We start from the raw sequence: 23,766 nt of genomic DNA, 5'->3' as shown, positions 1-23,766 counted from the left end.
TCAGAGTGGCGGCTCATCCTATTCTGTCCTTTACTCACCTTAACTACAGAGTAAATGTGATGAAGCCTGCTGTGGTCATTTTATCCTTCCCCAGTACTTTGTATGTAATTCTCATTTTTCTGCATTCCATAATGCATTTTTTTCCATTTAAAATTTTATTTTTCTCTTCAGGGTACTCTTGTGCAGCATTTCTGATCTAGAATAAAGATAAAAATAGCCCAGTTATATGAAAAATTTCAGCTGTGTGCCAGAAGGGGATGTGCTTTAAAGAGTTATCTACAGTTTTCTAGTGTGATACTTTAAAGCTGATTTCCTTTAAAAATATTAATATAATAGTCTCTTGCCTAAACTACATTTTTTCCAGAAGTGTTTTATAGTTCAGTTACTTAAACACTTTTGTCCAAAATTTCTCTATCTTTGGTACTTAGAAAATAAAAAATTCCAGCTGGAGCTGAAGGAAAAGAAAACATCAGGATAGAAATGTGGGTATGACTGGCAACTCCACTAAAGGCTGCATTTGAACGACATATAAATGTAGTATTCTGAAAGTTTTGCTCATTTCCTAGTAACTATAAGCAAACAAATCAAATTTTGCTTTTGTTTACGGCTGAGTAACTTCACTCTAAATCATGTCTCTTTCCTGAGCTGTTTCCAAGAGTGGACTTATCTTGGATTTATGGTATTGTAATTAAGAGCAAAAATTGGAAGAGTGATTTACATACATGCGTGAAGGGAAGAAAAGATTGCGTGGTTAACACTGGCAATAAGATGCTGAAAATATACTGTGATCCTGAATACTTACAATCTTCATTTGAGACCCAGATATTACATCATTTAACATTTATCTTCCTGTAAACTGAGGACAATATCACTGTTACTTCATAGCAGGATTTGAAAGTTTGTTTCTTAAGGTAAAGGATTTTGGCATTCTTAGATGAAAAAAGTTCATCTGCAGAGTACAGACTACTGAATTTAAAAGGGACTTTCATGGTTAATAATCTAAACTACTGTTTAATGCAATGAAGAAGTAAACAGATTTTTGGCTAGTTGCTCTTGCATTGAGGTCACTGTTATATATATGTATTTTAATATCATATAAGAAGTATTTCTATAGACAAGTATGTCTATGTCATATATTCTGTCATCATGCAGTGGCGTATACTGATACCTATGCTCCTGCAGTCTATATACTGTTTGTTTGACATTATAGATATGTCTTGTGATATGTTGAATGGAAAATAAATTTCCTTTACATGACATTCCTGCTCATCGCATTTCCTGGGCACTTTTTTAGTCTGGCTACACGTCTTACTCTTTCTAAAAGGTATGACTTCTCCATTTGGAATTGATGTAATTTGACTTGCCAGAAAGGAAGGTGCCTTCCCTCATCCTTTAAAGATTTGCACTGAAAATGATGTAGCCATGGACATGCTCTTATATAATCATTGTGCTATGAAGTAACTGTGCAGTCTTTTTTTTATGGCTATTACTCTACTGATAACCTATTCTAGGTAAGAACAGTGCTAAAATGATCTCTGGCAAACTGCAGTTCTCAGATATCGTTGGCACAAATAATGTTTCCAGCTCAAGGAGTAATGTGTGTTTATGTTTGTTTGTTTGTTTTTCTGTGTTTTTGTTTGGTTTGTTTGTCTTGGTTGTTTGGGTTTTATTTTTTTTTTTTTTTAATTTTTTCTTTCTGTTTATTTTTTTCTCTCTCCTTGCTCTCTCTCTCCTTCATTTTTTGTTCTTTTTTTTTTCTCCTTTCTATGAAACCCTCTAAGAAAAACTGTTTGCTTAGCATCCATGATTTAAGCTTCAAATATTTGGTTTTAATTCTATCCCTGTGTAAGAAGCTTTTTAAGATGCATGGTTTTGCAATTATTTGAAAATCAGGGCTGCAAGCTTTCTGGAGCAATGTAAGTAAATATATGCAGTTAATTTATACAAAAATGGATTGTATCTGCCTATCTTATAGCAGTAGCTATAATTCCATCTAGATAATCACAAGGTAACTTGATAAAGAAAATATGCCAAATCTATCCTTTTTCATCAGCTGGACAAAATAAGGAGTAATTTTTTTCTTTAAACTTTCAGATATGCAACTTTACCGTGGATGTATCTTGTATCCAGATTCTTCTCAAGTTCAGATGTAGCTTTTATTTGCTACATCTCCTTAAATTTTGTGTTTGGCCTGTGTACCATGCTGGTGACTCTCTTACCTCGTTTGTTAGCTATAATTTCCAAAGTGCAGGTCAGTATAAAACCTTTATGTTACTCATAAGTGAGATGAATGCTCACATGTGCATGTGTGTACATGTTTATGTATGTGTATATATATATATGTTTATACATACACAGAGACAAGATTTTTTCCAGCAGAAAATCTTGGGTTTTAAACATTAATTATTTTTCTGTCCTAGTGTATACCCTATTGCTTATCACCATCTTGAATTTTAGCTTGTTTTGAATCATAAGGAAAAAAAATGCACTGTAATAATGGAAAAACAGTGTTAATTGAAAACTTGACATTTTCTAGACCATTAAGTTGTAATTGGCACATAATGGGAGCTGTTCTGGTCTATTGAATAGATTATATGCATCGTAAAATGTGTTTGAATAATATTGACATAAGCCATAAGCCTCATATTCCTAGGATATGTAGTGCACTATATGAATAATAATACACATTCTCACTCGATGTATGTAATTCTGATTAGTCATAATGGCAATTAAGTAACATGATAGAGAGGAGATGCAGAATGTGTATGAATATCTATGCATGTAGCAGGTCAAAAACTTGATGTTTGAAGTCAAATCTCGATTACATGTCACCTAAGTTTGGAGGCAGATTTGATGTTGACTTGGGTTTAAGTCAGTAATTTAGAATTAATAGCATTCTAATATTAAAATATTAAAGAAAATAGAATGATCCTGGCCACATGTGTTTTGTTACTGTCTGTAAACCTCAAATGAAATTAGAGTCCCATGGTCCTAGGCAGCCTAAAATGTAATAAGAGATGAACCCTGCCCCAAAGCAGCTCACAATAAGGTTTTCTGAAAACAGTTAACCTAGAGTGAGATTTGAATGCTGTGTCCAGATTTTTAAGTGTGCTCAATATGCTGTTGGAGAAAAGTAATTTTCTTCCTTTTTTTTTTTTTTTTTTCCTCTTCTCCTCCCTCCCCCCTTGCTGAATCTTAACACAGACTTTCCAGAACATCTACAATATCCTCAAATGGGCATTCATTGTATTCCCACAATTCTGCTTAGGCCAGGGTTTAATAGAGCTTTCATACAATCAGATCAAGTTTGACCTCACCAGCAACTTTGGAATAGATTCATACGTGAGCCCCTTTGAGATGAACTTCCTGGGCTGGATTTTTGTGGAAATGGCCCTTCAGGGAACACTACTTCTTCTTTTACGGCTTTTTCTTCATTGGGATCTCCTCCAGAAACCAAGGTGTGTTGCAATTTGTATTCTACCATAATGGACAATGAAGACATTTTTAAAGAAAGAAAATCATAAACTTTGAACACCTGAAGATAAATACTTCTGCTAACATGGGGTACCTGAATTAATGGAAACTGCAGAAAAAATACAAGTAGTATTATATTTAAGGCACTGCAACCAGGGAAATAAAACAGAGTTATCCAGAATACAGTAGTGTCCAATTTGCCATGTGTCATTTATTATTACCTTCCATTTTAGGGGTCAGTGTTCAGTTAACAGCATGATCAGCTCTTCAGAAGATGTTGATGTAGAAATGGAGAGACAGCGACTCTTTGGTGGAAGAACTGGTAATGATATCCTTCTTCTGTACAACCTCAGGAAGTGTTATGGAGGTTTCAGTAAGAAGAACATTGCTGTGGAAAGTATAAGCTTGGGAATACCAAAGGGAGAGGTAAAGATATATATATACATATTTTTTTTTCCTTTCAGAAAATACCACTTAATTCTAAGAAATTGTTGAGACATACTCAGGATGCCTATAATCAGAGATCTGTGGATAGCAGCAGAACAATTTTGATTGTAGTAATTTCTGAATATCAATAACTGGAGAAAGCAGAAGCTCTGATGTTGCTCTAAGAGGCAACTGTTCATTTATTTTTTGGGTTACAAGTTCATCAGAGTTATTTTTTTCTTCTTGCTTATCTTTGTCAATTTGCTGTTTTATAAGCTAGCACAAAAAACAAGTAGATAGCATAGCAGGTCAATATCCAAAAAGAAAGCAAAGAATACCCAACTCAGCTGCAAACTGTGAGCTGAATCCTGAATTTGTCACCAAGGCAAACTTGTAATTCTCATGTTGAAAACATCACAATATATTTTAATATAGCATGTAATGTACTAACAGGCTATTTTAATAAACTTAAATTTAGCACTGAATATGATAATCCAAAAGATTTCTCGAAATTTTTTTTGTTGTTGTTGTTATTTTTTTTGTGATTTTTATGCTTTTGGGAATTTCAGATATTAATTTCAAATATACTAAGAAGGAGAAGACTTTTCTTGGTTGCTAACAGCAAATTGGAAGATATTAGAAGTTAGTGCATGGCAGTGAAGTTTCAGTGATGTCCTGAAAGTTATACATCAGTTGTTGGGTAACTGGGGTAACCAGAAGGATATTATTTTTTGATTAAAGCCTATTTATCAATCAGAAAGTTCATGAAACAAATAATTTAAAAGTTATGAATTGCTATATGTATACTTAATACAAATCCTCATCTTGCTTAAGAATATATTCACTACAGATAGGGGCCTGTTTGGTGTTCATGTACTTGTACAGAGTGAAGCAACTCATGAGAAACTGAGAAATACTGACTCTATAGACTGGTAATCAGGGCTCTCAAACAAGACTTGAGGTCCTTGGATTCAAATCTAGTGACTGGACAGCATTTTAAGTGGAGGGCTAGAATCCTAAATAAGTCACTTTTAGGAACTAGGAGGTAATCAAGGTAAAACTTCTTTTCCATGGGAAAGGGGATTTGCACATACAGTATATTCATATACAGTAGCTTACAGTCAGATGATAACAAATATGAAAAGGGGAGAAACTGTCGAAAAAATAATCTTGCTTATTACTTTGGGCATAGCAAACTGGTTTTGCTCTTTTTTTTATTATTTTATTTTATTTTATTTTATTTTATTTTATTTTATTTTATTTTATTTTATTTTATTTTATTTTATTTTATTTTATTTTATATTATATTATTTTATTTTTTATTTTTTAATCTCTCTTAGTGTTTTGGACTCCTGGGAACAAATGGAGCTGGGAAAAGCACAACATTTAAGATGCTGACTGGAGATATCATCCCATCTGCAGGACGTGCTGTTATCAGGACTCCTACAGGGTAAATAACACAAGGTTTGATCAGAATAGTGCTAATTGATAATGCCAATGATCAAAGACTCCGCAGGTCTTCCATCTTTATACTGTATTGTAGGGACGTGTGTTTTGTTCCCTTTTAAATGTATATTGCTTTATTGCTGTTAAGTCTCTGCAGGAAAGCATTTTAGCATTATTTAATTCCATCAGACAGCTCTGTTAATTGAGAATAAACTTGCCTGGTAGCAAAAGAGTGGGGTCTAGGAAGTCTTAACATAAAGCCTTTTAAAAATCTTAACACATGGTATGTCCAAATCCCCTATACTAAGTGCTACACTGAAAGTCTTCGAAGCTTAGGCTGATGAACAGTGCTTCAACTGGACAATTTTAGAATGTTTTCTGACATTTGTGTCCTTCAGAGTCATTAGTTAATTACTTGATCAATATTCTCTGTGATTAGGATGGTAGGTAGTGTTGGTGATATTGAGGCTAACTTTGATGGAGTAATAAGTGAATAATGGACTTTTTGGGTTAGATATAACTGACATTTACCAATTTCCCAGCAAAACTGGAAGGGAAGTAAAGTTATTTTTTAGTCAGGGCAAAGTAAAAGGTATATGTGTATATATAAATGTATTCTGGGCTAGTTAAAGATTTTGAAACTTCTCTTTTCCTAAATGATGTGTATTTCAAAATAGGTGTTTTGGAGGACAACTGGAGTATTTAATTCAGAAAATTTTTAAAGGAAGCAATTTGGAGTTTCCAAAATCACAAGTTACATTTCAAAGAATCATAGAACAGTTTGAGTTGGAAGGGACCTTCAAAGGTCATCTAGTCCAACCCCCTGCAATGAGCAGGGACATCTTCAACTAGATCAGGTTGCTCAGACCCCCATCCAGCCTGGCCTGAATGTTTCCAGGGATGGGGCATCTAACACCTCTCTGAGCAACCTGGCCCAGTGTTTCATCACCCTCATTGTAAAAATTTCTTTCTCGTGTGTAGCCTGAATCTCCCCTCTTTCAGATTAAAACTGTTACCCCATGTCCTATTGTAACAGGCCCTGCTAAAACGTCTGTCTCATAATTCTTATAGGCCCCTTTTAAGTACTGAAAAGTTGCAATAAGGTCTCCCCAGAGCCTTCTCTTCTCCAGGCTGAACAACCCCAATTCTCTCAATCTCCTCTCAGAGGTGTTCCAGTTCTTTGATCATCTTCGTGGCCTCCTCTGACCCCTCTCCAACAGGTTCATATATTTCCTGTGATGAGGGCTCCAGAGCTGGATGCGGGACTCCAGATTGGGTCTCACCAGAGCAGAGGGGCAGAATCACCTCCCTTGACCTGTTGGCCATGCTCCTTTTGATGCAGCCCAAGATACAATTGGCTTTCTGGGCTGCAAGCACACATGACCAGTTTTACATCCACAGTACCTCCAAGTAATTTTCTGCAAGGCTGTTCTCAGTCCCTTCGTATGCCTTAGACGTTTGCATCTAAGTGTCTAAAATACCCTTCACAACATTAATTATGACCCTGTATTATGGTGGTGTCAGCCCAGGTTATGGATTTTTATGTGGCTGAAGTGAGTTTAAAACCCATATTCCTAAGTTTTCAAAACTTATCACTAACTTGAGAAGGAAACCTCAAGCAAGAACTGCAGTTGCACAGAAGCTAAACTTTAGGAAACAAACAGCTTCAAGTCTGGGAGAAGAGATTTATGTCATTCCTCACTTTGTTCCTTGCTTCATATTTTGGCAACTACTGTTAAGCAGATCTTGGTGCACTGTGTTGTTGTTCTACTGAAAATCACTAGAGGACAATGTCATGGAGGGACCCCAAAATTAGTTGTAGGCGGACAACCAGATCCAAACCAGGCTTTTATTCTGTCCGGGAAAGCCTGGGAAAACAACCAATTAGAAACAGGGTTTATACAATTAGTTAGCACTCTGGTAACATAAAATACAGATTCTGATATCAACTTGAGGAGATTATTTGGGGTACAGCAAAACAAGAATAATGGAGATTCACAGTGTGCATACATGTGGTTCACCAAACACAACACCAGAGCCATCCCTGACCCCAGGAAAAATACACTCACGGGTCTAGTGAGGAAAACACCTGCCCAAGCGGCAAGGAATTGTTTAATACATTCACTCATCTGGTGAGGAAATATCTAGTTATCACTCACCCACATGCAGAGATGAGGCAGTCCTGTTTTTCGGGAGGTTACCTTAGATGGCATCCCAGTCCCGGAAGGGCTCACGGTGGCAGCATTTGGCCCAGAGTTCCAAGAGGATCACACAAAGAGCAGCCTCAGTGAGATCCCCAGTTTTATAGTCTTGTCAGATCTGGCTGTGGGCTGTCTAGAAGCTTCGAGGCTTCTCTACACCCACCTACTGTGGCTACGTGCACCCCCTCCTCTCTCCTAATGACTCTGGCCTGGGTCTCACAATAAGAGCCATTAGCTGTCTCATTGAAGGAAGCGGGGGGCTGTGCACACATGTAGCTGCCACATCAATTCTCAGCGTGGGGCGGGGGGAGAGGCGGACGGTGGGGGAGAGTGTACTGCCACAGACAAATTTGATGACTCCTCCATAGGTAAAATGTAATATCCACAAAAGGTCTGGAGAACCCTTCCTCAACAGTTGAAGAATGGCTAAAATTACTCATCCCGAAGACTTTTAGGTAGATTGATTTGTATTTACACCTGAGATAAAAGGAAGAAGGGGTATATCATGGTAAGAAGTCTTCTCCTTTTCTTACTCCAGTAGTGTGCTCAAAAGCCTGGTGTTCCTGGCACAGAAGAAGAGAGGAGAGTCAGCTGAAGAAAGCAGTTGCTGATCACAGCTGCAGACCATTTGGTCAGCAGATCTAGATTTCTTTGTTTAAAATCAATGTCAGGAAGCAGTTTCCATAGAGATACTATCTCTGATAGAGATTCCCTCTGAATAATTGGGGCATTAGCTTAGATGTAGGTCCCACCTCTGTTGAGTTTGACTGGAAAAAACACAACTTTTGTCCTCTGTGACCATGAAAGGACAGAATACTATGATCTTCTGGATTCTTTATGATGCATTTTTCATGATCAAATAGTGAAATGACTATACAAATCATTGTTATAAATATTGGAGAACCTAACTGATATAACTCTATGCAGAATATCCTTAATTCACAACAGTTCCTGTTTCCTTGAATAACTATATAGAAGGAACCTCACTTATTGATAATCAAGTTATATTCAGGGAACACCTGTGAGATTTTTAAAAGAAAATAAGAAAAATGTACTTATGAGTGACAACTACCTTTTCAACAGGGCAGAAAAGCAGATCCACAATATCTTTAAGTACTTCTAGAAGATTTGTTGGCCTCTAGGTTGTTTGTTTGTTGAATGTTTAATAACACAAAAAAAGGAGCTTATTTCTAAGAATCTGAGAGAAAACCATATCTGTTTTGTTAACAAAAGCTTAGTAAAATGCATAAAAGCTAGATGTTATGTTAAAGATTTAAATATTACTGAGATTTGTAAGATGGGGTGTTATTAAGCAGGAATGTTTACTAATACTAGCGCCAACTTCATCTTTTCTGCAAATCAGGGTTTCCTGGCATTCTTCTAGATGGGGGCATTATTTTGGGGAAGGGAAGGCTTCTGGTCAATTTTTATTAAGCTTTTCTCTTTTTGATACGCTATAAATTAAACAGATATTTTAAATGCACCATGTACCTAAACTTTGCATCTTACCATATAACATGGCAAATGCACATTTATAGTATACAAGCTGAGATGTCTACCAAAACCATGACATTTTTGTTTTCATATCCTTCAGCAGAAAATGTTTTTAAGCAGCTTCTAACCTCTGCAATCACATTCTGTTGGTAACTGTGATTTGATAATGATAGTCCAGTAAGAGAAATAATAGGAATTTGTCACCAACCATAGCCAGTCTTGTGAAGATAATAAAATGCCATTCACAGGGGAGTTTGCCATTTTTATTAGTTTTTGTGCCTCTTTAACATTGCCATTATCGATGACATATCTGTCCAAATGAAACACAAAAATAATTATCATATAGAGAGTGTATCTCCATAGTAAGGATATTAAAGAGTGCCAAAGGAAGAGGCAGCATTGAAATAGTTACTTTGGAAGATGTGAAAATAAAATACTGTTACTGAAGGACCAGGAGTACCTCTCGTAAATAGTAGAAATATTAAAAACAAAATGGAAAATTACTAGAAAGGAGAGTGTTTAAATAAAATTTACTTACCTCTATTTATAAGGTATGGTGCTTTAAGACATTAGGAGACTGACTGGCATTTGAACAACATCCATACAAAGGATTTGTCAAGCTTAAATATGTATAATAGTTAACTGCATTGTCTGCTTGACATTCAGAAGATTTTTTTTCTGTTCTCTGTGGCACAGCTGTTCCTCTTTAAGAGTACAAATGGACTCAAATTAGCTCATGCTTAACTCTACTGCCATAACTAGATTACCACCATGTGTGAGCTGGCCAAATGAAAGCTAGTGTATAAAACTGTAAACATTTTTGTAGCTACCTTTTCTGTCAAATAACTTGAAGAAGTAAGACCTGTATTAAGTACCTACTAAGAAAAGCTGACACTTATCAAAATGGTAAAACAAAGGAGAACAAAGTGAGTTGTCATAGTCTTTGAGTCTCTGCTGTGCTGATGTATTAGCAGATATTGTACAATGTCTCCCTTAACTGAGGAGGCCTAAATACAGCTTGGAAGGGAAAGTGTCAAAATCCTTTAAAGTATCACATCAATGCAAAATTGTAATGTTACTAGTGGTTTATTTGCCTTTTTTATGTACTGTATTTTGTGGTCTTTGCCATTGTAGTTTGCTGAATAGAGTTTACTTCAAGTTCATACTTAAAGTCTCACTTGCAGTGGGGTCCGTAGAGGAAGAAAAAGATAAGCTGTGTGTTGTCATGTTCTTAAGTTGCCCCACTGAGGCCTGAAGCATTTGGCAGTCTTCCTTGTGTAAATTGATTCATCTTCCATGAATTTCCATCTTCCTTCTGCACAGAGAGATCCTCCATGACAGCAACTCCCCATCCTATTTGAATTATAATAAGTGTCAGTCATCTCAGCTGTTGGATTATGGTCATGGGACTAAAGAACTTCTCTCCAAAGAGGAGGAAGTAAAATATTTATTTAAAGCTAGAACTTGGACTCTTTTGATAGTTCTGATATTCAATTTGATAAATAATTAAAAATGTAATTCAAATAGCTTTACGTAAAAGGTAGAATAAATTTACATCAATATAATGACAGAGATACCTGCTGTTACATTGTATAGCAGTATAATTAGTTTAATTATAACTAAGCTATAGTTACATTAATTGTATTTCAACCTTGATTTTTTATGGTAATAATTGAGCATTAGAAGGCACTGAATTGAATGTGCAGTTACGAGAACAATGGAATGTCTAACTACTTCTGCAATTTGTAGATTTATATTTCATTTTGACTAATTAATGGAATTTGTGTCTCTACCAAAACCATTTTAAGTACCATATTTATCACTACCTTTATTTTAACTGCCTTCAAAAACTGCGGGAAAAGCATACAAAAGTGAAAAAAACAAGTGCACAGTGGAGTCAATAGCGAAACAATTTTCCCCAAAACAGCCATAAGGCTGATATCGTCGGTACTAGGGGTTTTCTCTGAAAACCTGAAATTGAGGTACACCTTTGAACATCACCCCGCAGCTACTGATCAGCTCTGTTACTGGTAACCACTGTAACAAACAAGAACCAAACCTAGTCTCTGCAATAACCAGTCCAGCTTGCTGGAAATAAAAGTTCCAGTTTAGGTGAGAGAAGGCAACAGGTTTTGTCCAAGATAATTCTTGCTCATTCCTGTGTTTTGGAATCTTTTCAGTGCCAGTAAAGGCTTTCTGACTGGAGTGCCCCATGCCACATAATGTGGCCTTCAGGACTGGAATCAGGTTTCAGGGGTTTCTTTCAGCACGCAAAAGAAACAGATCAGCATAAAATGACCAGTGCAAGAACAACTTCAAATTGAAAGTTTTGTTCCCTCAGAGTTTAGTTTATTATCCACTGTATCCTGCAAGTCTGTCACGTCTCTTTCACCAACAGTACAAAACTCTGTGAGATGAGCGCTCCAAATTCACAGAAGCCTCCTTGAATCCTGGATTTTTTTCAGGATGATTTGCAACAAAATATTGAAATTGTCACTCTATAAATGGAGACCAAAGCACTTAGAAAGGGATGGAATGCAACATCTTCCACTATTAGAGTGCTAGACTGTGCTATTTTTCATGAGAATGCCATAAATTCTGTTGACCATATCTGAAAGTGTCCTAGAAATGTAATTTGCAACTTGAAAAATTTGTTCAACATATAAAGCTTCTGAACACATTCTGTTGGTTTTGTCTGCTGCAGCTGTCCCACTTTAAAATAAAAATCAAATGGTTAATGGAAGTATTGACTGAGCATAACAATATAGTCGAAAAATGAAGTCTTTACTAGGTAGGAGAAAACTCATGTTCCATGTTAGTTCTATGTCTTAACTTGATCATGATATGTAACCAAAGTTACTAACAGAATGTAAAGAGAACAATTACTCAGTGTGACTATAATGATACAGAAAGTCCTATATTAGTAAATGAAGTCCTATATTAGGAGTGGGTCCAGAGAAGAGCAACAAGACTGATGAAGGGACTTGAACACAAAACCTATGGGGAGAGGCTGAGGGAGCTGGGGTTGTTTAGTGTGGAGAAGAGGAGGCTTAGAGGTGACCTTATCACTCTCTATAAACTACCTGAAGGGAAGTTATAGCCAGGTGGGGATTGTTCTCTTCTCCCAGGCAGTTAGCAATAGGACAAGGGGGCATGGGCTTAAACTCTGCCAGGGGAAATTTAGGCTGGATATTAGAAAGAAATTATTTACGAAGAGAGGTGGTGGACTCACCGTTCCTGGAGTTTTATAAACTGAGATTGGACATGGCACTTAATGCCATGATCTAGTAAATGGACTGAAGTTGGACCAAGGGTTGGACTTGATGGTCTCTGATGTCTTTTCCAACCCAGTCGATTCTGTGATTCTGTGAAAAGTCTGGTTTTCTGCCTATGGTTTTTAGATATTACACTGGAATCCATTGTGTCTACTGTACTATGAACATAAAGGCTGTGAGGAGCTGGAGTCTGTACTTACATGTTCTTCATTTATTTATTTATAAAGCAAGCATATTTTTTCTTCCTTTCTATCCTGTTTTTATGTGAATGGCCTAATGAGAAATGCTAGCATCCTGATAATAAAAGTGCAGAAAATAAGCCTCTGTTTTTCTCTAGCTTGAGAAAAAAAATCAGCATTTTTCTGCATGCTAATCTACATTTCAGAAAATATAAAAAATATGTTTCCAATTTGATTCTCATAATGTCATATAGGAAAGCATTTGTTAAGGAAGAAGACAATTATTATTAGTTTAATGAATGTCATAACTTTTTTTTTTTTAAAGAAAAAGCATTTGCAATATGTGATTTAGTGAAAATGCTTTTTCTAGTATTATGCCAGTTATGGACAGTTTTCTGTTGTAAAATATGTACTGTAATTAAAAATTATGCTGTGTTTTTCTTTCATCTATTCTTTCAGTATTCAAAATATGCTTAGGATCTGACTAAACAAAACTGAAGGGTGATCTCCAGCTTTTTGATTTGGAAATATATTCAATGATATTCCTGACAGAAGAATAGGCATTGTACTATACATACCAAAAAAGTATCAATACAAGACCAGTATCCTCATATGGCCTATTTTTTCTTTCTTCTGATCAGATTGTTTTCTGCTTTGGCAGATACAGAGATGGAAAAAAAATAGGTCCGTGAATTCTTTAGTGAATACATTAGAATCTCTTTATTAATGGGAGCTCTTTAAGTGTCCAAGGTCAGCACTAATGGATAAAGTGGCAAGATAAGGACCAAACTGAAGAAGAATATTAAATGATCTATTCTCGCTGTACTCTTCCTTTATGAAAGCTAAAGGTCATTGAGTGGGATATTGTTCATCTAAGACTGTGTGCCTTACAGGAGCCACAACACTAAAATCATCTGTATAATTAGCACTGGGGACACTGGTGTGTTTTTATTTCCTAATGTAAACTGAGTAGCTATTGTTTAATGTAGTTCTAGCTAAAGAACATTAGATGCCCGTTATTTTTTTTGCAACCGTGCATACTCATTTTTTGTTATTTGTGGTACAGACCCATCTGGATTAGATGTCTCTATCCAGCTACAGGGTTCATGCTGAGTAAATGTCCCTGAAATTACCCCCAAGTGTGATTTGTTCTCTTGGCATATTACCAAAAGACCTGTCTCTTGTTTCTCCAAAAACAGCAGCTGCACCAAAATGAAACCTTGTTAGTGTGCCTGAACCTTCCTAGTAATACACACCTCGGGCACATCTTTCTGTGTTCAGCAGCATCTAGATAACATTTTATTGTGGATAGTGTTTCACTCAGAGTTCATTAAATGAGGAATCCACTGCTTCCGACAGGTTATGTGAAATGATCAACATTATTCAATCCATGATTAATTAATTAATCAAACCTTAAAAAATTATTTAATTTGGTTTAGGTATAGCTGGAAACTGAACTGGTAAAAACTCTGTATATACCTTATTTAAAATAATCTCTAAGTGCATATAAATTAATGAGGAAGTACACTTCTGATATCCTCTTTCTCCTATCACCCCTTCTCTTTTTTTACTGAGTCTTTGTCTAGAGAGCTGTCTACAGGCAGTTAACTTGCTTGGCACAATCCAAACCTATAAAGATACTAAAATTTTGTATCTTTGCTATTAAGAGAAAACAACCATTCTAATTAGTCCCCAGCAAGGTTCGTCATAATCATGATAATTTATCTTTTGATGGCATTAAAATATATGTAGATACTGTGGTTCATTATGTAAAATGCAGAATTGGTGTTTTCTTTTTCTCTCCAGACTCCTGAATCTTGTTAACAGGAGATGCATATTTGTATTTTCACTAGTGCTTGTAATTGTAGATACTGCATTTAATACATTTACTTCATGTCTAAATGATTAATCACATATTTAGTTTTCTTAACCAGAAATGTAGAAAACCCCTAAGGAGAAAATAATTCTGTTACTGAGAATCTTGTAAAAACCTTTTTCTTTCAAAGCTCAGAGTTTTTTGTTATTAAGTATCTTAATTTTGACAGGTCTTTTCTGTATATGTAAATCAACATCACTGAATGTTGAATTAGATATTGGAATAAACAGGATAGATTTAGTGTCATTATTCCAATCAAGCTTACTTCTTAGCAATGAGTGCAATTTCAAGTAATGCTTTACAGCTACAAAGTGGTGACCAAAGTCTCTTTAATCAGCATAATTTTATATTTTTTTCCTAGATTGTCCTTTAAACTACTAGGTTTTGATATTCTGCATTTTATTTCTCTCATTTAGAGAATGCACGCGTGCATATGTGTTTGCACAAACACACAAAGAATACGGAGCAACATTTCCCCCTTTCTCTCCACTACTTCACCTTTAATGTTGAATGTGGTGCGGGCAGTCTGGTTTTGAAATATGTCCCCTTAGAGCAGGGTCTACCAAAACGCTAAGGGAGGTAAACCTGGTAAGAATGAATTCTCCTGCGCTAATCTGTTCAGCTTGACACACAGTGTTAGAACAGTGACACATGGGTGGCTGTGCTAATCAGAAAGGGACAAACTGCACACATTGCCTGTGGGTGACACTGCAGGAAGTGACCAAAGTGAAGAGATTCAAATTCATCTGCCTGTGGAGATGAGGGTGTGTTTGTCTTGAAGACTCATGTATCACAAGGGTGAAACCCAGGGCTGTGCATTTTTTAAACAACATTCAAGACATTCACTTTTTCTTCAAACAGGTCTGAAATGGATATACTGTCTGCCAGTTCTGAAGGCATTCTCATCGGCTATTGTCCACAGCAAGATGCCCTGGATGAACTTTTAACGGGTTGGGAGCATCTTTATTATTACTGCACACTGCGTGGAATTCCAAAACAGGATATCCGTAAGGTAATTATGCAGAATACATTTGCAGGTGAAGCTAAAGGCGGATTGGGCTGTGGAGTTTATAAAACAATTGTTCTTTTTTTTCACATGAGAGAATATCTAATATTTCATCTTAACAGCTTTAGTAATAAAATTTTTCATTACTAGTACTTTATTTAAACACTGTGGTGGTTTTTTGTTTGTTCATTTGTGATTTTTTTTTCATGCCTGTCATGCCAGTTCAAAACACGGTCACGTCACTGAGGATACTAAAATAACACTGATACCAATGAAATCTCAGGCACAAAGCCACTAAAGGAAATGAAATTTATGAATAGTTCAACACCTTCATTATCACACTTAGAGAACTGGGATGAAACACCACAGGCCCTGGTTGTTGTGGGTGATTTTAACTTCCCTGATGTTTGCTGGAAGGACCATTCAGCCAGCCAGCCACAGTCCAGGAGGTTCCTCCAGTGCATGGATGATAACTTCCTCATGCAGATGGTGGAGGAGCCAACTAGGAGAGGTACACTGCTGGATCTCATCCTCACTAACAAAGAGGGTCTGGTCGAAGCAGTAAAGGCTGAGGGCTGCCTGGGCTGCAGTGACCACGAGATGGTGGAGTTCAGCATTTCGTGTGGCAGGAACAGAATAGCAAGTAGAATTGCAACCCTGGACTTTAGCAGGGCTAACTTTGGCCTTTTCCAGCAATTGCTGGGGGAAATCCCATGGGCAAGACTGCTTGAAGGAAAAGGGGCCCAAGAGAGCTGGATTACATTCAGAGATTGCTTCTTCCATGCTCAGGATCAGAGCATCCCCACACGTAGGAAGTCGAGGAAGGGAGCCAGAAGGCCTGCGTGGTTGAATAGGGATCTGTTGGGTATGCTCAAGCAGAAGAGGAGAGTTTACGGGTCATGGAAGTAGGGGCTGGTCACTTGGGAGGAATATAAGGCTGTTGTTAGAGGATGTAGGAAGGCAGCTAGGATAGCCAAGGCCTCCTTAGAATTACAGCTGGCGAGAGGGGTCAAGGACAGCAAAAAGAACTTTTTCAAATACATAGCAGATAAAACTAATACCAGAGGCAATGTAGGCCCACTGATGAATGAGGTGGGTGCCCTGGTGGTGGAAGACACAGAGAAGGCAGAATTGCTGAATGCCGCCTTTGTCTCTGTCTACTCTGCTGGAGGCTGTCCTGAGGAGTCCTGTACCCCTGAGACCCCAGATGAAGCCAGGTCAATGGAGGAGTTTGCTTTAGTCGATGAGGACTGGGTTAGGGAGCAATTAAATAGTCTGGACATCCATAAATCCATGGGTCCAGATGGGATGCATCCATGGGTGCTGAGGGAGCTGGCTGAAGTCATTGCCGGACCGCTCTCCATCATTTTTGCCAAGTCTTGGGAAACGGGAGAGGTGCCCGAGGATTGGAGGAAAGCAAATGTCACTCCAGTCTTCAAAAGGGCAAGAAGGAGGACCTGGGTAATTATAGGCCGGTCAGCCTCACCTCTGTCCCTGGGAAAGTAATGGAACAGCTTATCCTTGGTGTCATCTCAAGGCATATCAGGGATAAGAGGGTCATTAGGGGCAGTCAGCATGGCTTTACCAAGGGTAAGTCACGCTTGACCAACCTCATAGCCTTTTAAGAGAATGTAACAAGGTGGCAGAGCAGTGGATGTGGTCTACCTTGACTTCAGTAAAGCCTTTGACACAGTCTCTCACAGCGTGCTCACAGCTAAATTGAGGAGGTGTGGTGTAGACAATAGAGTAGTGAGGTGGGTTGCAAACTGGCTTAAAGAGAGAAGCCAGAGAGTGGTGGTCAATGGTGCGGAGTCCAGTTGGAGGCCAGTATCTGGTGGAGTGCCTCAGGGGTCAGTACTGGGGCCAATATTATTCAATGTATTCATTAACGATTTGGACGAGGGAATTGAGTGTACTATCAGCAAGTTTACTGATGACACTAAGCTGAGAGGAGTGGCTGACACGCCAGAAGGCTGTGCTGCCATCCAGCGGGACCTGGACAGGCTGGAGAGTTGGGCGGGGAATAACCTGATGGAATTTAACAAGGGAAAGTGTAGAGTACTGCATCTGGGTAGGAACAACCCCAGGTTCCAGTATAGGTTGGCAAATTACATATTAGAGAGCAGTGTAGGGGAAAGAGACCTGGGGGTTCTGGTGGACAACGGGATGACCATGAGCCAGCACTGTGCCCTTGTGGTCAGGAAGGCCAATGGCATCCTCGGGTGTATTACAAGGGCGATGGTCAGTAGATCGAGAGAGGTCCTCCTTCCTTTCTACTCCACCCTGGTGAGATCCCATCTGGAATATTGTGTCCAGTTCTGGGCCCCTCAGTTCCAGAAGGACAGGGAACTGCTGGAGAGGGTCCAGCATAGGGCAACAAAGATGATTAAGGGAGTGGAGCACCTCCCTTATGAAGAAAGGCTGAGGGAGCTGGGGCTCTTTAGTTTGGAGAAGAGGAGACTGAGGGGTGACCTTATTAATGTTTATAAATATATGTAAAGGGTGAGTGCCATGAGGATGGAGCCAGGCTCTTCTCAGTGGCAAACAATGATAGGACAAGGAGTAATGGGATCAAGCTGGAACACAAGAAGTTCCACTTAAATTTGAGAAAGAACTTCTTCTCAGTGAGGGTGACAGAGCACTGGAACAGGCTGCCCAGGGGGCTTGTGGAGTCTCCTTCCCTGGAGACATTCAAAGCCCGCCTGGACACATTCCTGTGCGACCTCACCTAGGCGTTCCTGCTCCAGCAGGGGGATTGGACTAGATGATCTTTCAAGGTCCCTTCCAATCCCAAACATACTGTGATCCTGTGATGTTCTGAGTCATATACCTCTGAAAAACTCTTTGCTTCAGAGATAGGATTAAACTCTGAAGGAAATAAAAATTGTTGAATGATTATATAAATAAACCAAACATCTGGGTGTGTAGAAGACAACTGTCATCATTCTGCCAGTAAATGTCTTTAACTCCACAGGATGGTGACTGCATTCAAACTGCCTGCTTGGAGCAGTCCCTAAGATATTGCAGCTGCCAAACCAGGCCTGGGGTTGTCCAAGGAGAAAAGACAAAACCTATGTCACAAAATGCTTTGAGAGCTTACTAACATAGAAAATGACAACATCTGGGAATGTCAGTGAAAGGTTTTGAATTCATGAATACAGATGTAGCTGTGCTGAGCAGCAAACAATGCTCCTTTTCTGTAATGAGGCAACCAGTCAGCCAATACCAGAAATTAAATACCAAATGGATATAGTGTAAAATGCGGGATATTTTCTGTGTCTGCAGATGGATGTTTCTGATTTGGCCTGGACTTGAACAGCTCAGCCTCTTGTGCTTGTCTGCATCTCTCTTAACCTAAGACAACTGGAGTGCAATATGAAATCTGTGTCTGTCATTCCTGCTGTATATATTAGTCCCACATAGTTCCCATGGCTCTAGGATTGTCCTTGTGACCTCCAGAATGCTGCCTGTTGTCTTCCTTTTCCTTTTTCCAGAACCAAAACTGCATGTAACTGAAATATCTATTGCTAAAGGGTTTACAGTCGGTTCCTTATCTATATCTGAGAGGGCCACCTTCTGATTCTTTGCAGCCTTTTTTCCCCCAGGAGCTAGGTATTATTCCATAAAAAGGTATGATTCCTGCAATGGCACATTGAATGTTCAGAAATAACTGCCATCATGCCCCAATAATAGCACCAGGACAGGCAATATTTTGATTTTTTTTCCTGTTTTAAACTAATCATTTGGGTGTTTCTGGGTGAGAGACTAGGGGAAATAACAAAATCTTACAAGTCTTTGCCTCTTCTTTTGGGCAGTATCCTGCCTGACTGGACTTCTAACTGACTGTTTAAACTGTACATTTCTTGCTGACTGCTTAGAAATCATCATGCAGTCTTTTATTTAGTTGTTTGCACTTCATAACTCATCAGTGGTAGTTTTTGCTTCTGAGTACTAGCAAAGTACTGAAAATTTGAGTATGTTTCCCTTTATCTAAAGGAAATATATTAAGGGATAACTGTTATTGCACTAAATCCCCCAACTGTAATTACCTGTTTTCTCCATGAAGTGACAGCTCCTCTCTAACAGTTGGGCTAAAAGCCTATCATAACTAGCAGCTATTATCATGGCACTTTAATAGACACAAAGATGGCAGGAGATTCTGGCATCTCTTCTAGAGCTTTGTAATCATTTGCAAAGGTGTTAAATAACCATACCTCTTACATATGTTATTGAATGCTTCTGCTTCTAAGTGTAATTTAAAACAGGAATCAAAGTTTGATTGTTTAACTTTGCAGCAGTGCTCTTAAAATGCTCTAAACATGGCTTTTATTCTTTTCTGTCTTATCATGTTCACAAGAAAATATGTTATCGTAGTGCACATGTCCAAATGGTACAGTATGTACTATAAATGAAGCATTTTTTAAGACACCTTAAGAAGGATGGAAATTTCAGAAGCGCTTGAATGATAGAAATGCATAGTTTTAATTAAATTTTGTGGAACTCGCTTAACTCACATACTTTGGGTCATATACATACAGTGTTACTCTCAGCAAGCTCACTCCAGAGCACAGAGTAAGCGTACTCCCAACTTGTGAATAGGCTGAAGCACGTAAACCCAGGTGGATGGTGATCCTCTGAGGGAGAAATGGAGGAGGACCGAGCTTATGATGTAAGATAAGGAGGACTTCCCCACAGTTAAAATAATTGCATCATCCTTATTGGAAGAGTTGCTTTTATAACTGCCTTGAACTTGCCAAGATGGGTATCTTTGAGTGAGAGCTGAGTAGGGTGTTTAGCGCTGTGCTATCTTTTGGACTCCTGGATTCACAAAATCCTTAGCTATTATTTTATTTTAGTACTCACAGATGTGAGAAAAAGCTGTTCAGGTGGCACCGACAGACACCTTCTTATTGGTAATACTTCAACTGCAGACAGCTGGAGACAACAGTTTTGAGAAGTGTGAACTGATCCATGCATTAAAATGGGCTGTTAATGCTTTAATCTTACACTCTGCCAGGTCCTGTCAACACCAGGTAGTGGAGGAGAGTGTGTCTGTGTGTGTGTGCATGTGCAAATGAATCCTGCTATCACTGCTTGATTTGTGACTCCTTCAAGTCATCTGGCCTCCCAGCAGCAGCTGTTTTTTGGAGGATGAGGAGCAGGATCAGGAGCTATGTGGAAGCTTGAGGATGGAGAGAGATCTGCGGTGTGCTTACAGACCCAGATTCCGTAATTAAAATGTCCCATATGACACTGAGATTTTCTCAGGTGCCCGGGAGGCTTTCCAGATTGCGATGAGTAGTACGATACCAACAGATTTCTATGCTGTGCCTGCAGGGTGTCTTTCTGCATCTGCATATGTAAATGAACACTAATGAAAATGCTGTCTCCTGTCTGTATTTGGTGAGGAGCCACAAGGGTAACCTGGCTTCATATACTTTCTCTGTAGATAATGTGAGAAAAATGCTCTCTCTGAAATATCTGGCGTTTATAAATCCCATTTCAAATGCAGAAGTATTTATGAATAATTGGTGTACCTAAGAGCATCTACTTTATGTATCAGACCCAGCTATTCTCTGGGCAATCAGTACACAGGTACTGCAATGGCAGTTCTCAAAACCATTGGAGGAACAGTTCCTCAACTGATGTGGTAATTCACGTACGGGTCCTGCTTGAAGTGGGTCAAAATCTATTCTGCGTTATTTAGAGATGAGTTATATTTCTGTGATACACTAGGAGAAGAGAAATGTTAATCTTCCTATTATCCTGGACCATAGATAATCTAGGTGTGTAGACTTAGACTGTTCTTTATAGGCAGCCTTCTATGCCTTAGTTTCACATTTGTGATACAGAAACCGTTCTCACTTTCAGTTGTCCAAATGTTTTGTCTGCAGAGATTGACGAACAGACTTTGTCGCCATATGCTTACGATTAAGGCATCAAAGAGCTCTTGCAAATAATATTTAGTTCCTCCAGTTTACCTTCATCAAAAACTGAAATGCAGCTATCTCAGAGGAAAAGAAATGTTTTTGTCTGTGGGCCCTTCCAACTGTGTGGGATTGCTGTCAAGTGTTGAACAGCTGCTGTGTTTCAACTCAGAAATGGCTGGTGCCTGGAGAAACTCTGAATTTTAGTTTCCTGCAAAGAAAATAAGGTCTGGGAATGTTTTGGAATAGCAGTTGTATAGAAATGTAAGCTGTTATTTTCCCATTCTCTCCTGCCTATGATACAGCATTCCCAGCCTGCCTCTGAATGTTTACCAGTGTTTATGCTAACGTACACACATGCATATATTCTAAAGCCTACATGGTTTTGATGTGGAAAGAAACATACATTCTCTTTGTTTTTTAATAAGTTGGTAAGCAGGCAGGTGACTTCCAGGCTTTGTTGCTGCTGAAGTTATCTATTGAAGCACTACCTTCAAGGATCAAATCTTGTGCTAGGCAGATTTATCAACAGCAGGAGTCAAGAGCCTGACATAAAGTTGAGTGCACTTAATGTTCCAAAACAGTAATTAACAGAATGGGAAAGGAGGAGAAAAATGGGTTGTTGTCTATCAATGTTAAGCTTCATGTAATGTGAAGTTTTATTTTACTTCTCAAACCTGGTCTAAAAGATTTTTTTTTTTTTTTAACTGGAAAAGTTAGAGCTTTTGGTCTATTTAGATAAACAGTAATTTAATATAGTATTTTACATTAGTTTTTTTTTGTTTTCTTTGATGCATCAAGTTTCAGCATCTGAATTTGTTCCAAAAGACAATATGCAGCTTGGTAAAAATTATACAATATTAACACAACATTAAATGACATCTCCCATTTCCAACAAAACTTGTGTTGCAAATCTCAAAACAAGCTTCATCAGGACTTCAGAGGCAACTTCCCAGGATGTCAGTGTGATTTCTCTTTATGTTAACTCTCTATGAAGACTGCACTGACTTTGGAATCTCATTGACTTCCTTACATGTTATATTCTATAGCTGCTAGAAACAGGAATTTCTAAATTCATTTATTCTTTGCATGCTTACATTTTTTGGACCTCAAGCAGAATTGGTGTGTACAGTTTTATGAGATTCTGGGATAATGAACTATTTTCCCCTAGAAGATTTCGATGAGTATATGCTTTCCTAATGTAAGAAATCTATCAATACTGAGTTTATTCTGAAGCAGAATTAATAACATTTGGTGTGGAATTGATGATGGATTGTGATTTGGGATATTCAGACTACACTGCATTCATTTATTCTGAAACTGACACTTTGAATGGCCATTTTGGAAGTGTATAGTTATTTTTCAGATGACTCCAGAATTCATCCCATGCTTATTATCATTTGTACTAGGTATAATACACATTCAGTATTAGGTCAGTTTTGCTTTATGCAGATATGTTCAAAATAAAACATCAATAATTTATATATCATTTATTTTGTCAGAAATGATGTAAAATTAATACACCGTGTATACAGCCTTTCAAGTCAGGATAGTCACGCTATCATCACATTTCTAGTCTTCTAATGGATAGCATCTTTGCTTACTCCCAAGTTATTCTGGAAGACACATTAACTGAAAACTCTCAGTGCCACTAAATTTTTTATTTGAATATTAATGGTAATTTTGAGAGGGTAGTAAAGCATTAGCATTAGTGGTTACATAATTAGCACCACTTATTGTTTTTCAGTGATGTGGATTTGCCTCTTGGCTGCCTGGTGTCTGCCATGTCTACTTTAGACTTTACTCTCGCAAATATCAATATGTGTGCAAAAATTCAAGTTACCTTACTGCGTCTCCTGGAATCACTGTAGTCTTTAGGAAATGCACAAAGTATAGAAGGATTTGAGTTAGATTTTACAGATTGAAGGGCTCATTCCAGTGCCTATTCCAAAGCTAGGGAAACTAGTCCAAATTAATTTGGGGAGAAATAACTTTTGCTAAAGATATTAAAATTGATGAGGGAAAAGTAAATAATCTTAAAGAATATTGGAAATTGTTAGCTGATAGATGTAAAGTCTGTTATAGTCTAGATTTATGTAGGCGAAAGAAAAGAAGGAGTTTAGAAACATTACTAGAGCCATGACTAGATGTAAAACATTTTATCGTTCCAGCGCTCTCAAAATATACACATTTGCAAATATCCCTGTGTCTTTTAATTTTACCTCAATGTTACCAACTTGCTAAATGATGTATCTCCTCACTCTTCACTGCTGAAAGTAATTGAAACCAGAAATAGAACACCATGATGAATATGACAAGGAGGAAGAGAAGCTGCTTGTGTATATATCTCACATTCACTAAAGGAAGGAAACCATTAGAATTGTAAATCTCTTGCATAATTTTGTGTACCTGAAGATTTGTCACATATTCAACTCTGAATTCCATTTAAGGTATTTTAAGAG

At 37.9% G+C, this 23,766-nt stretch overlaps 1 protein-coding gene across 1 annotated transcript in view; it reads left to right on the top strand.

Moving 5' to 3' along the window:
• ABCA13 (ATP binding cassette subfamily A member 13) overlaps positions 1 to 23,766 on the top strand; it is a 196,093-nt gene that overhangs the window by 141,515 nt on the left and 30,812 nt on the right. The window contains exons 51-55 of the mRNA XM_065832060.2: positions 2,095 to 2,251; positions 3,205 to 3,458; positions 3,708 to 3,900; positions 5,241 to 5,350; positions 15,233 to 15,383. Coding sequence (XP_065688132.1) covers positions 2,095 to 2,251; positions 3,205 to 3,458; positions 3,708 to 3,900; positions 5,241 to 5,350; positions 15,233 to 15,383 — 865 coding nt within the window. The remainder of the gene's footprint in view (positions 1 to 2,094; positions 2,252 to 3,204; positions 3,459 to 3,707; positions 3,901 to 5,240; positions 5,351 to 15,232; positions 15,384 to 23,766) is intronic.

This window comes from Patagioenas fasciata, chromosome 2, assembly GCF_037038585.1.
Source record: "Patagioenas fasciata isolate bPatFas1 chromosome 2, bPatFas1.hap1, whole genome shotgun sequence".
Taxonomy (NCBI): domain Eukaryota; kingdom Metazoa; phylum Chordata; class Aves; order Columbiformes; family Columbidae; genus Patagioenas; species Patagioenas fasciata.
This window is presented reverse-complemented; position numbering and strand designations above follow the sequence as displayed.